At 36.9% G+C, this 15,113-nt stretch overlaps 1 protein-coding gene across 2 annotated transcripts in view; it reads left to right on the top strand.

Annotated features, from left to right (window-relative positions):
* The window catches only part of KATNBL1 (katanin regulatory subunit B1 like 1), a 55,227-nt gene that overhangs the window by 28,358 nt on the left and 11,756 nt on the right, over positions 1 to 15,113 (top strand). For both annotated transcript variants that reach the window (XM_086710280.1, XM_025919736.2), the window contains 3 exons: positions 11,851 to 11,981; positions 12,944 to 12,984; positions 14,441 to 14,720. In XM_086710280.1, coding sequence (XP_086566406.1) covers positions 11,865 to 11,981; positions 12,944 to 12,984; positions 14,441 to 14,720 — 438 coding nt within the window. In that variant the 5' untranslated portion in view covers positions 11,851 to 11,864. The remainder of the gene's footprint in view (positions 1 to 11,850; positions 11,982 to 12,943; positions 12,985 to 14,440; positions 14,721 to 15,113) is intronic.

Below are 15,113 nucleotides of genomic sequence, written 5' to 3' on the forward strand. Positions count from 1 at the left end.
TTTCATTCTTTTTCATCACTGAGTAGTATTCCATTGTATGTATATACCACATCTCTTTGTCCATTCATCAGTCGATGGACATTTGGCCTCTTTTCATAATGTGGCTATTGTTGATAGTGCTGCTATAAACATTGGGGTGCATATGCCCCGTCAAATCAGCATTTTTGTATCCTTTGGATATATTCTTTGTAGTGCAATTGCTGGGTCATCCAGCATTCTTCACAGAGCTAGAACAAACAATCGTGAAATTTGTATGGAACGAGAAAAGACCTCACATAGCCAAAGTAATGTTGAAAAAGAAAACCAAAGCTGGAGGCATCACAATTGCGGACTTTAAACTGTATTACAAAGCTGTAATCATCAAGACAGTATGGTATTGGCACAAAAATAGACACATAGATCAGTGGAATAGAATAGAGAACCCAGAAATGGACCCAGCAGCCAACTAATCTTCGATGAAGCAGGAAAGAGTATCCAGTGGAAAAAAGGCAGTCTCTTTAGCAAATGGTGCTGGAAAACTGGACGGTGACATGCAGAAAAATGAAACTGGACCACTTTTTATACCATACACAAAAATAAATCCAAAATGGATGAAAGACCCAGCATAATTTTTAATAGTATTTCCTTTCATTCTCAAATATGTCCTGGTTTGGTTGATAAATTATATGGTTGATATAATACGATCATAGTTTACTTGCTCTGCAGTGTTGTCAGATTTGCCTTCCAAAATACCAGAATTGTATATATTTATATTTTTTAGAACTATTGTGATAATAGCAGTAATTACTTACATGTAATATCATTTTGATCTCAACAGCATCCCCATTTTGCATTTGAAAAAACAGATTCAGAATAGAATAAATGACCTGCCAAAAATCATGAGCTAGAAAGTGATAAAACCTGCATTGTCTTATCTACATATTTACCATTAATCTCTCCTGTTACTTGAGGTGCAGTACAGTGTGTTAGTTAAGAATGGAGGCAGTGGTGGCAGAAGGCCTCAATTCCAGTCCCAACTCTTACCATTTTTTTTGCTGTTTGACTTTGGACAAATTATGTAATCTTCTTGTGCCTCAGTTTCATCATCTATTAAAAGGGCATAATATGATATCTGCAATGCCTATGGGTAGCATATGGTAAGCTTGTACTAAAGGCTACCTATTATTTTTTAATGATATTGTTATTTGATTAACACCATTGCAATGGAACTTCTGTCCCTCAACAAAAACCTCTGTTCCCACCATATTAAAAAAAAAAAAAAAAGTGGGGAGCATTTTGCTCTTTTTCTAGTTAAAAAGAAATTATTAATCTTTAATAATATGGTACCCAATTATGAAAGTCTTCAACATTTAGATAAATAGTTTAGTTTTGGGTGTAGTAAATCAATTCCACAAATTATGTTCCTTGGAACATCTGCATCTTTCAAATTTTATATGTATCAACATTTTAAAAAGTAGGATGGTGGCCAAGTTTGGGAAGCGGAGTGAAATAAGATTATACAGGCTTCTCAGAGCCTTGTTAATGTATTTAAATAATTCCCAGAAATAATTTAATATGCAGCTTATCCAGACTTATGTGAACAGAGTAAAACATCTATTAAATCTATGTGGATACTTTAAACACAATTCAGGAGGGGCGCCTGGGTGGCGCAGTCGGTTAAGCGTCCGACTTCAGCCAGGTCACGATCTCGCGGTCCGTGAGTTCGAGCCCCGCGTCGGGCTCTGGGCTGATGGCTCAGAGCCTGGAGCCTGTTTCCGATTCTGTGTCTCCCTCTCTGTCTGCCCCTCCCCTATTCATGCTCTGTCTCTCTCTGTCCCAAAAATAAATAAATGTTGAAAAAAAAAATTTTAAACACAATTCAGGAAATCCTGTAGTAAACAGTAAGAAACTACTGGAGATATGGGGATTTTGCCATGAACACTGTAGGTTGTAAAGAATGTTTTGCAGGGACCAGGAAGGGAGGGTGACAGGAAAGTCAAATAATTGTTATAGTAATTTAGGCTTGAAGTGATAGAGCTGACAGTGGACAAAGTAAGGTCAGAATGGATCCATGAAATATTTTGAAGAAAGATTCAAGAAGACTTAGTAATCCGTTAGAAGAAAGGAGAGAGAATCAAAATAAATCCTAGGTTTTTATTTGGGAGAAGTTTGATGCCAGCTAGGCATGTGGTAGCTAGGCAGGGCAGTTAGTTGGTTTGACATTGGAAGAGACTGAAGAGGTTTGTTTTAGATGTGTTGACATGGACCATTCAATGCCAGATCAGGAAGCCAAATAAATAGGAGTTAAAGGAGAGACTGGGTTTAGAGAAATAGCTGAAGCCGTGGAAACATGGTTTTTTTCTTTTTTTCTTTTTCTTTCCAATTTTAGTGTAGAGATAAAAGAGTTGTTGAAGGAAAAGGAACCAAAAGGGTTAGTAAGGGAGCAAAGAGAGTCAAGGTACTGTAGTGCTTTGTCCTATGAATAGAAAAATTGTGTGTGTGTGTGTGTGTGTGTGTGTGTGTGTGTATTGGGGGTACAGTGAAGGGATGAAGAAGCTAAATGGTGAGGAAGAATGAGCAGAAGTCTTTAGACTTGGCTGGGCTGACCTTGATATGAGCGTCATCAGTGTTATAAAAGGCTCCCTTATAAGCTTCAAGTGACTTTGAAGATGTAATTTTTTTCAAATGAGAGGACAAAATCAAGGTTATAAAGGGTTAAAGAGAAAATGGAAACTAAAAAGCACTCATTGTAGAAATTTGGCAGGAAAGAGAAATAGAGAAAGGTTATAGGAGTTGATAGAGGAAACCTGAGCATGTTTGAAAGCAGAAGGGGAGGAATCAGTTCAAAGGGAGAAACTGAAGATATGGGGGGTGGGGAGGGGGGGAAGCTAAGTCCCAAATGAGGTGAGAAAGCAAGAACTGAGAAAATTAGATAGCATTGCCCTAATTTTGGAGAAGTTAAAATAGATCTTTCTGATGAAATGTTACCTCTCTGTTTTGGTATTTATACCTTTTTCACTCTTTTACTATAAGGGAGTTGTACAGTTAAGCTGCTTTTATAAGACAGTGACCTCATTAAGTTAAAGTATTCAAATTATGAAATAATTCATGTTCCTTGAAGAAAGTAGAGAACCCTGTAAATGAAGGGGAAAAATCACCTGTAATTTCACTAGCAATAAGTAACTTTTGTTAGTGGTTTGGTAGAGTTCTTATGAATACATTGATCATTTAAACACACACACACACACACACACACACACACACACACACACACACACACACATAGCTTTTGAAAAACCAGGATTATGAGAATGCAAGATGGTGCAGCCACTCTGGAAAACAGGATGGAGGTTCCTCAAAAAACTAAAAATAGAACTACCCTACGACCCAGTAATTACACTATTAGGCATTTATCCACAGGATACAGGTGTGCTGTTTCCAAGGGACACGTGCATCCCCATGTTTATAGCAACACTATCAACAATAGCCAAAATATGGAAACCGCCCAAATGTCCATCAATGGATGAAAGGGTAAAGAAGATGTGGTATATATATACAATGGAGTATTACTCAGCAATCAAAAAGAATGAAATCTTGCCATTTGCAACTACGTGGATGGAACTGGAGGGTATTATGCTAAGCAAAATTAGTCAGAGAAAGACAAAAATCATATGACTTCACTCATATGAGGACTTTAAGAGACAAAACACATGAACATAAGGGAAGAGAAGTAAAAATAATATAAAAACAGGGAGGGGGACAAAACACAAAAGACATAAATATGGAGAACAAACTGCGGGTTACTGGAGGGGCTGTGGGAGGGGGGGTGGATTAGATGGGTAAGGGGCACTAAGGAATATACTCCTGAAATCATTGTTGCACTGTATCCTAACTAATTTGGATGTAAATTTTTTAAAATAAAAAATGAAACTACAAAAAAATAAATAAATTAATTAAAAAAAAAACCGGGATTACACTACACGTTTATTTTTTTCAACCTGCTTTTTGTAATGCCATTCCTTTTTTGTCTTTTTTTTCTTCAATTTTTTTAATGTTTTTATTTATTTTTGAGAGAGAGAGAGCTTGAGTTGGGGAGTGGCAGAGAGAGGGAGACAGAGAATCTGAAGCAGGCTACGCTCCCTAACCTCTCAGCACAGAGCCTGATATGGGGCTCGGACTCATGAAACACAAGGTTACAAACTGGGCCGAAGTTGGACACCGAACTGACTGAGCCACCCAGGCACCCCAATGCCATTATTTTTTTAACCTTCTTCCACTCACAAAACATTCTTTGGAAGTAGTGTTTTTAATATTCCGTTGTAGACCCTGATCCCATTTGGATCAACCTTAGCATTATCAATTACCTTTTTATCACCTTGTTTTTAAACCTGATCCAAATTTCATTTTTAAATGTTTGTGCTGCAGATACCAAAGCAGTTATTGAGTGCCCGGTAGCTGAATTTAGGTGGAGGGAATCTATATCCCCAGGTCCTTAAGATTGTACCAGAAAAATCTCATCTTTACCTTCTATTCCTCTCCCCTTTGTTGAAATTTGAAGAAAAAAGCCCATGTTCATCCTTCCCGTTTATTTTTATGTGTGGCTGCTGTCTTATTAAGAAACCTGTGAGTTTTCTTTGAGCCCTGTAAATCCCCTGGTGGGACTTAGAAGAGAGAAGAAAAGCTTACCCTTACAGGGTAAGGAAAGGATGGGAAGTAAGACTCCGTTTTGGTTTATGTTCATTTGTCTCTCTCTTGGCTCCTCAGAAGAATTAGTACTACCATCTTATTTGCTTGTTTGCCTGTTCAAGATTCAAAGTGTTGACTCTCATGTGGTTAGGAATGCGTTGCATTCAGTTAATGAAAATAAAGATGTGGAATGGCATGGATTTTATGCCCTACACTCTGTCACTAGCCTAGCGTCTTTGGGTTACTTGACCTCCTGGGTTTCAAAAAAAAAAAAAGTTAGGCTGAAGCTTTAAATTCTAAAATCTCTTTATTTTTTATTTGTGTATCTTATTATTATATGATAATGGTTATAAACAGTTTTCAACCTCATGACTTGGGGTTGAAGTCAAGCCCTTTGTGAGAGGAAGTCTGGTAGTGATTGGAGGAGAATACTTGATACCAAGAATATTAATTATTGTAATTCTTTGTTCACAACCATGCTTTGCTTTTTAAGAAGAGGAATGAAATTGCCTAGTGATATTGCAGAGTTAAATACATTGTAAGTAATTGATGTAAAAAGAAAGCTTGAATTAATTTGATCTTGAGCTGTAAGAAGTTATTAGAGTCAAGAGTCCAGACGTGTTTCATTCTTGTATGATGAGTTTTTCTCACGTTTCATTCCTGTATGATGAGTTTTTCTCATCGTTGTGAGTAGGTAGGGAGTATGTGAACACATAGAGCTGTTTAATCTCTTAATTTGGCAGCCATTGTAGATGAATAGATCCCTTTTCATCTTTCCGATAAGAGATAACTACTGTATGAGGGGAATTCAACCCTCCAACTCCTTCTACCAGAGTTTGTTCTATCTTCTCAAGAAAATACCCATAACAATCACTGTTTTATCTTTATTTAAGAAAATATGCACCATATCCAATGTTCAGAACAATTATGGGTAAAGTTAGTATTTCAGTCTCAGTATCTTCTAACCCTTGCTTTCATTCCCTTTAGGCCTTGTTTCATTTTATTCCTTTTGAATTAAAAGATTATCCTTTCTGGTTTCTGTAATCATGGTCTTCATCCACTCTTAATTTTATTTCAGATTATTCTTTTTGTATATTAGCAAATAGCACTGTGGAAACACCTAGGAGCCTCAACAATTGCTTTAAACCGTCTTTTTATCTGAAAAAAAATTTTTAACATGCATTTATTTTTTGAAAGACAGAGGCAGAGTGTGAGCAGGGGAGGGGCAGAGACAGAATCCCAGGCTGTCAGCACAGAGCCTGACGTGGGACTCGAACTCACAAACTGTGAGATAATGACCTGAGCCAAAGTCAGACACTTAACTGACTGAGCCACCCAGGTGCCCCACTTTAAACTGTTTTAGTAGCACTATGAAATGCTCTGGAGGGGAAAGGATAGTCTTACATTATTGCCCAAGAAGGGTAATAGCAAATGTATCCGATGTAAAGCAAAATGGACTCTGTAGTGTAAAAATCCTTTGTAACGAAACTTTACCAATTACACTTTTTTTTTTAATTTTTTTTTTTTAACGTTTACTTATTTTTGGGACAGAGAGAGACAGAGCATGAACGGGGGAGGGGCAGAGAGAGAGGGAGACACAGAATCGGAAACAGGCTCCAGGCTCTGAGCCATCAGCCCAGAGCCCGACGCGGGGCTTGAACTCCCGGACCGCGAGATCGTGACCTGGCTGAAGTCGGACGCTCAACCTACTGCGCCACCCAGGCGCCCCCAATTACACTTTTGATAGTGTATTTTTTTTAATTTTTTTTAACGTTTATTTAGTATTGAGAGACAGAGAAAGACAGAGCATGAGCAGGGGAGGGGCAGAGAGGGTGAGACACAGAATCGGAAGCAGGTTCCAGGCTCTGAGCTGTCAGCACAGAGCCCAACGCGGGGCTTGAACTCGTGAACCACAAGATCATGACCTGAGCTGAAGTGGGATGCTTAAGCAACCGAACCACCCAGGCGCCCCTTGATAATTTACTTGTTAAAGCTTTATTGAACTATAACTTATATACCATAAAATGCACCTGTTTTAAATATAGAGTTCACTGATTTTGAGTATATGCAGAATTTTACAGTTATCGACTACAATCTATTTTTTAGAACATTCCATTGTCACCGTCGCTCCCAAAGAAGCATTGTGTCCATTTGCAGTTATTCTCACTCCTACCTCAGCCCTAGGCAACCATTAATCTACTTTCTGTCTGTGCTCTTTATTTTTATGGATATTTCATATCAATGAAATTACATAATATCTTTTGTGTTTGTCTTCTTTCACTTAACTGTGATGTTCATACATATTGTATAGCATGTATTATTTTCATTTTTATTGTTGAGTAGTATTCCCAACAGATAGAGCACATTTTGTTTTTCCATTCACCAGCTGGTAGACATTTGGATTGTTTCCAGTCTTTAAAAACATTTTTAAAAATTTATTTATTTTGAGAGAGAGAGAGAGAGAGGCTGTGCGTGGGTGCATAACCTGGGGAGGAGCAGAGAGAGGGGGAGAGAATCCCAGGCAGGCTCCATGCTGTGTTAGCACAGAGCCTGACATGGGGTCAAACTCACAAACTGTGAGGTCATGATGTAAGCCAAAATCAAGAGTCAGACACTTAACTAAATTAGCCACCCAGGTGCCCCATGGGTTGTTTCTACTTTTTAGCTATTCTGAATAATGTTTTTATCAACATTTGCATACAGGTCTTTGTGTAGACATAAACTTTCATTTTTCATGAGTAAATATGTAGGGGTAGATTTGCTGGATCATATGGTAAATCCATATTTAACATTTCAAGAAACTGCCAAACTATTTTCCAGAGTTACTATACCATTTTACATTCCTACAATAATGTAAGGGTTCCAGTTTCTCCATATCTTTCTCAACATTTGTTATTATATGTCATTTTTATTATAGCCCTTCTCATAGTTGTGAAATAGTATGTCATTGTGGTTGTAACTTGCATCATTAGTTAAAATGGCATGTCCTTGTTCTGCTGTTGTTGGGTGGAGTTTTTTGTCATTGTTGATTTTATCCTGTTGGTTGATGGTTTTGTCTTACAGCCTTGTTGAATTTGTCTGTTTGTTCCATCAGTTATCTGGAGGAGATATTGAAATCTCTAAGATTATTGTGGAATTTCCTGTTTCTCCTTTCAGCCCCTTTCAGTTTTTGCTTCATGTATTTTTCAACTGTCTTCTTTGGTACACACATATTTAAGATTTCTTTTTTTTTCTTTCTTAAGATTAAAAAATTTTTTTTTGTTTTTTGTTTTGTTTGTTTTTTTACATTTATTTGTTTTTGATAGAGAGAGAGCATAAGTGGGGGAGGGGCAGAGAGAGATGGAGACCCAGAATCCAAAGCAGGCTCCAGGCTCTGAGCTGTCAGCACAGAGCCCGACGCAGGGCTTGAACTCACAAACCTTGAGATCATGACCTGAGCCAAAGTCAGACACTCAACCGACTGAGCCACGCAGGAGCCCCTAAAATTTTTTTGAATTTATCTTTATTTATTTTTTGAAGCAGGCCATTTATTTATTTATTTTTAAGTTTATTTATTGAGAGAGACAGAGACAGCAAGAGCAGGGGAAGGACAGAGAGAGAGAGAATCCCAAGCAGGCTCCACACTGCCAGCTGTAGAGCATGATGTAGGGCTCAAACTCACAAACCGTGAGATCATGCCCTGAGCTGAAGTTGGACGCCCAACTGACTAAGGAACCCAGGCACCCCTTACAGTTTAATTATCTTAAATATTTCCTCTGTGTATTTTGAACCACATCAGATTGTATAATTTTTGCTTCAACCATCAAACATGTTTACCATTTTCTTTTTGTCTTTCTGATGTTCTAAGATTTCTTCTTTAACTTCCTTTTACCCGAGAATGTCTTGGTTTCCCCTTCATTCCTGAAGGATTTCCTCGGCACATAGGATGCTGGGTTGACAATTCTTTTAACTTGGCAAATGTGCCATTGCCTTGTGACCCTCCTTCAGTTACCTCCATCTCTTCTTTCATGAGCACCACGTTTTATTTCATTTATGTAGAAACGTCTTCCTTTAGCCTGCTCTCCTGCTTCAGTGGTTGTCCTCTACTCCTTGTGCACAGCCTTCACTCATCCTGGAATCTTCCTTCATAACCATCCTGGGAATTCCCTTCTCCTCTTTCCTGTTGGATTTCCATTTCTTATATTTCTAATTTTTGTTTTTCACTTCTCTGATTGCTACTGCAAAGAATGTTTTTGGAATTCTGAATGTCTGAAGATATCTCTGTTATACTAAATTGGTAATTTGGCTAGTTATAAATCTTAGGTTCCTTAAGAATTTTGAAGGCATTGTTTTATGTCATGATAATGTGTGACCTGATTGGGGTTTTAGGGTTTACTGTTTGTTTGTTTGCTTGCTTGCTTGCTTGCTTCATGTTTTCAGCTTTTCTAGTGCCATGAAATGTGACAGTTATGTGCCTTGTAGGTCTATTTTCATGGCCCATGATGGACCTCATTGTGTTTTTCAATGTGGAAATACATGTCCTTCAATTCTATACAATTTTCAGTTATATCTTTGATTTCTTCTTTGTTTTCTCTGTACTCTTTCTAAAATTCCATTTATTTGGGTGTTGCTTCCTCTAAGCCAATCTTACCTATGTTTTTCCTATATTCCAGGAAATACCCTCAAGTTTCTTTTCCAACTTTCTGTTGATTTTTTTTTTTGCTATCTTATTTTACCCTGTTTTAAATTTCCAAATTAAATTTTAATTTCTTTGTTGGTTTGTTTTCTGTCTCATTTGTGTTTCATGTATGCAGTTTGTTCTTGTCTCTTGAGGGTTTCTGATAGTTGAGTTTGTTGATATAATTTACATAAGATAAAAATTCATCCTTTTTAGTGCATAGTTCTGTTAGTTTTGGCAGGTAACTACCACCATAATCAAGATGTAAAACAGTTCTTTGGGGACTTTGACCAAAACTGATGTCAGTATTTTTAGATGTGTGAATGTGTAGGTATGTGTGTTTTCCTCTGGGCTTGATGAGAGTTTCCCAAAGAAGGATTTTCTGCACTCCTCCTGCAGTGTATAAGGCTGGCTGCGAGAGGCAAATGGTAGAAACGTTAGATCTCAGTATTTAGTACGTAAACTTTCACTTGATTCCCTATTACAATATATTCTTCTCCTTCATTTCTGCTTGGTATTTCCTATCCCAGGGACTCTGTTTTAAATTTTCTGTACTGTAAAACTTTTATTGGAACTGGGAAAGGGATCTAGGGATCTAAATGTTTCTTAAATGGATATTCAATCATTCTACTTATTCTTAAGCCTGCATTTATCCTCACTTCTTGAGGTCCTCAATATTGCCAACTCCTAAACCTTTGGGGGATTCCGCTTTAAACCTTTACTCATTGCTGATTTAGGGTTTGGCTTTGTCAGGTCTGAAAACTGCTTTGCAGTTTTCAAAATGTTGTTGCCATCGACTCGACTCCTCTTTGTCATTATGAGTTTTATGCCTTTAAAAATCCTTTACTATCATTGTAATGGGGTTTCAGGGAAGGGTAGAAATAATTGCCTATGTTTAGTCCATTATCTTTAATAAGTATCTCTACCTTGTACGAAAGATCCTTTATGATCTAGCTTCTGTCTCTCCAGCCTCATTTTTCACTCTGCTGCAACCCACCTCCAGCCTAAGCTCCAGTCACATGCATCTACTTAAGAGATTGCCAAACAAACCGTGTTGCTTCATGCCTTTCAGTTCTGTTCATGCTATTTTTTCAATGTGCTATTTATCCTTTAAGTCTCTCCTCAGGGAAGCTTTGCTGCCTCACATGAGTGTCCTGTCAGGGTGTTTATCGTGTTACTGCAATTATTTATTTTTTTAAAAAGTCTCATCGTAGAGGTTTTTAAAAATATTTCTTTAATGTTTATTTATTATTGAGAGAGAGAGAGAGAGAGAGAGCGCAAGCAGGAGAGGGGCAGAGAGAGGAGGAGACACAGAATTCGAAGCAGGCTCCAGGCTCTGAGCCGTCAGCACAGAGCCTGACGCGGGGCTCAAAACCACAAACTGTGAGATCATGACCTGAGCCGAAGTCGGACGCTCAGCCAACTGAGGCACCCAGGCGCCTCACATCCTAGAGGTTTTTTAATCTGAGATTACAGGTAGAAGGGATGCCCAGGGATTAGTGGCAGGAGATCATAGAACACCCTGAAATTATTTGCACATTTTTGTGTGTTTGTGCGTATTTTTGGAAAATTGTCTAAGGCAGATTTTCTTCTAAGAGGTGCATCAAAAATGCTGTGGAGCTTTTTTAGAAATATAATTGCTTTGGGCTTCACTCCAGAGACCTGCTGAGTTACAGTCTGAAATTAAGGCCCAGAAAGATATGTTTTCTAAAAGCTTCCCAAGTGATCCTTGAGAACAGCATCTCTGGTCCATCATCTACATTAATTCCAGGGCCTGGCATATATAGTGAATGTTCAGTAAATGTTGAAAAAAGGAACAAGGGAGGAACTTGTATTCAGGTCATGGGCTGAAATAAATTTCTTATGTGAAACCTGGGTGCAAGTCAGGAAATCAGTAATTTATTCTGTTACATATAGGAAGTAATAGCCTCTATTTCCTCCCCCTCTTTGGATATAATTGAAGAACTGAGAAATAGTGGAATGGCTTTTCAAAGGGAGAGGAAAGCTCTGGAGACCTAACTGTAAGAATGAAAGAAAAATTTAAGGATTAGACATAAAACAAGTCAGGTATATATATATATATATAGTTTGATTTTTATTCCTTTGGCTGCTTATAGTTGTATTTGACCCACTGATTTTGATTCTAAAACTAGACATCTATACATTTGGATGTCATTGATACTTACTATATAGACCTGATTCATAACCTATAAATTTAAATTTAATATATGACTAGTGATAGGGCAGATGTGGAGATTGACATGTTGCATTGGCAAAAAATATATGCCATATTATTGTTTACTAGCTGCAACTAAAGAATGAGGACAGAAAGAGCCTAATTTCCTGGAATGCCGTGCCTTGTGTTTCCTCTGCTTAAGGTTAAAAAGTGTATAAATTAGAACCATGTCCTCTGCTTTACTCATAAACCTCTTTTACATAGTGTTGTATTTTTATGTGTCTGTTAAGGAAATGATCAGGCTCTTTTGCTTTTTGTATTTTCTATTTATTATTTTTGTTTTGTTGTTTAGGTATTTAAGAGATTATGGCAACTGAGGCCCACAATGTTAAAAAACGAACGTTTTGTAATAATATTGAGGATCATTCCACTGATCTTCCTAGAAAAAGGATCTCTAATTTTACTAATAAGAACATGAAGGAGGTAAGTGCATGGTTTCTAGGAAATGGGTGAGAGAGTATCTTAATCTGTTCATGGTGCTATAGCATAATACCATACACGAGATGACTTATAAACAGTGGAAAGTTATTTCTCACAGTTGTGGAGACTGGGAATTCCAAGACAAAGGCCCTGGCTGATTTGGTATCTGGTTAGAGCTCATTTCCTGGTTCATAGCTGTCTATCTTGTCTGCTGTCTTCACATGGTAGAAGGGGCAAAAGAGCTCTTGGGGGTCTCTTTTACAAGGCCTCTAATCCCGTTCATTAGGATGACACCTCATGACCTAATCGCCTCCCAAAGGCCCCACCTCCTAATATCATTCATTTTGGGCATTAGGATTTCAACATGAATTCTGGGGAGACGTTGTCATTCAGTACATCAGATAGTTTACACTGTTAAGTCTATGGATAGTTTTTTTTTTTTTTTAATTTTTTTTTTTTTTTTGGATAGTTTTGATTAAACTATTTAAACAACAGGAAGGTGACCATTTGCTTAGTCTCCCAGAATTAGGTAGAATTAATGAAATACTGAAAATTGTTTATATTCCAAAAGCTGTAAAAACTTTATGGACAGTATGCTATTTTTGATAAGATATCATTTAAATATGGTAGTTTAATTTTAAAGAGGAATCCCAGAGGTGCTTTTGGTTCACCACTGCAAGGCTCATTCATACTGATAGAATTTCTTTTAAATGATATTAAAAGTCAGTGTACTTTAAGTACCATGCAAATATAATATATGACTAGTGACCTAGAAAATAGGGAGATGAGTATGTTGCTTTGTCAAATATACCTACATAGCGTATTGTAACTAAAATTGAGACTACAACTTTAATCCGGAAAATTTATTAGATTTCAGATTTGTTGATATCAATCACAAAGTTTACATAGCTTCACAAAAGAACTTTATTATGCTGTTAATAACTATATCTACTTTTATTTTTCAGGTTAAGAAATCTCCAAAACACTTGGCTGCTTACATAAATAGGTAAGAGCTTCTTTAAAGTTTGTGGGAAACAGAAATGTTGAAAGCTGGGTAATAGTGAAAATAGGGAAAGCATTAATTATTCTCTTCTATTGTTATAAGTGACTATTGTCAAACAGCTCCTTTGTGCCAGTCACTGTGCAAAACACATCAGTAATATCTCTAATCCTTACAGCAATCCTACTAGAGAGGTATCATTGCCCCTAACAGTTGATGAGAAAAACTAAAGATTTGTGATTAGTTCAGGGTCATACAGCAGAAAGTAGTGAAAATGGCATTCATTCTCTAAAGGCACTTTCTAGTAAACTACTGGTTCTCAAAATGTGATCCGATAACAATGGGGTTCCCTGAAGCCCTTTCAGGGAATTTGTGAAGTCAAAACTATATTCATAACAATAACATTAATTCATCATTTTCATTTTCACACTGTTACCAGTGTACAGTAGTTTTCATATTTGATACCACTGGAGACTGAATGCAGAGTCGGATATGAGAATCCAGCTGTCTTCTGTTAGGCCAGATATTAACGATTTTGAGCAAATAGAAAGAACAGTGCCATTCTTCTTACTATATTTTGTTTTGTTTTGGAAAAGATAGGATTTTTCTTTTGCAAAATACTCTGTGTTAACATGTGACAAGCTTATTATTTCTTAAATGAATCAATAAGTATTCTCAATTTTAGAGTCTGATACAGTAAATATCAGTAGATATTGGCCACATAAAAACATTCTTTTGAAACTTCAATAATTTTAAGAGTTGGAAGGCATCCCAAGGCCAAAACGTTTGAGAATCACCATGCAGAACTGTGAAATTTGCTGTATTGTGTTTCATCTTATTTAAACAAATTAAATATACTTAAGTTTAATCAGAGTAAGTATTCTTTTTTATAATACATTAAAATATATTTCAGATTTGCACAATTCAAACTAATATTTCATTTTATTATTTTTCTTTGTAATATTTCATTAAAAAAAAAACCTTTTTTTTAATGTTATTTATTTTTTAGAGAGAGAGAGGACAGAGCGCTAGTCAGGGAGGGGCAGAGAGAGAGGGGACACAGAATCCAAAGCAGGCTCCAGGCTCTGACCCGTCAGCACAGAGCCCCACACATGGGCTCGAACTCAAGAACCACGAGACCATAGCCAAAGTCGGACGCTTAACCAACTGAGCCACCCAGGCACCCCTGTAATATTTCATTTTAAAAGCATCTAGTTATTATGCCTTTTCAGTTTCATTTGGTATAAAGTATTATTTTTTTCATTGCTTTCTAGATGGTTTATAATTTCCTTTTTATTTTCCTCGTCAATCTAAGAGTTAAGATTTTTTTTTTATTCTATTTTCTTCTAATTTTAGTGGATTGTAATCACAAAATGTGGCCTATTGAATCTTTCTGCTTAAAAAGTTGTAAAGGTTTTCATGTGGTTCTTTTTCATTTTAAAAAAATCAATTCTTTTTACAGAACAGTTGGACAAGCTGTGAAAAGCCCAGATAAACTACGTAAAGTGATCTATCGCAGAAAGAAAGCGCATCATCCTTTTCCAAATCCTTGTTATAGAAAAAAACAGTCCCCTAGAAGTGGGGGCTGTGACATGGCAAATAAAGAAAACGAACTGGCTTGTGCAGGTCACCTGCCTGAAAAATTACGCCATGATAGTCGAACATACTTGCTTAACTCCAGTGATTCTGGTTCTTCACAGACAGAAAGCCCGTCATCAAAATATAGTGGGTTTTTTTCTGAGGTAAGTCATTTGTATGAGGCTAACTTTATCCTATTATACTATTGGCTTTTTCCTTTGTCATATTCTGCTAGCAGAGTAATTCACTGTGCACTGAATTTAGACTTAAGTAATTGTAACTCCCTGAGCCAGTTTTCTAGATTAATCAAATTTGAATCAGTAGTTATTCCATTTCGTTAAGTCATGATATCTGAGATAGAATGAAATGATTGACAAGCTGCAATAAACATTCAAAATGGCAAGTTGACCAGTAGAGATTTAAAGGAAAGGAAAAGAAGAAATCTTGCCTCAACAGTGGACCACCAAAGTCAGTTATCCAGGAACATTTTGTTTGACTCTCAAAATTACCATTGGAAGCTTCATTCAGGCAAACCCCCGGAGATTTGCTGCTTTTCT

The sequence above is a fragment of the Puma concolor genome, chromosome B3 (assembly GCF_028749965.1).
Source record: "Puma concolor isolate L17-30 chromosome B3, mPumCon1.1.hap2, whole genome shotgun sequence".
NCBI lineage: Eukaryota > Metazoa > Chordata > Mammalia > Carnivora > Felidae > Puma > Puma concolor.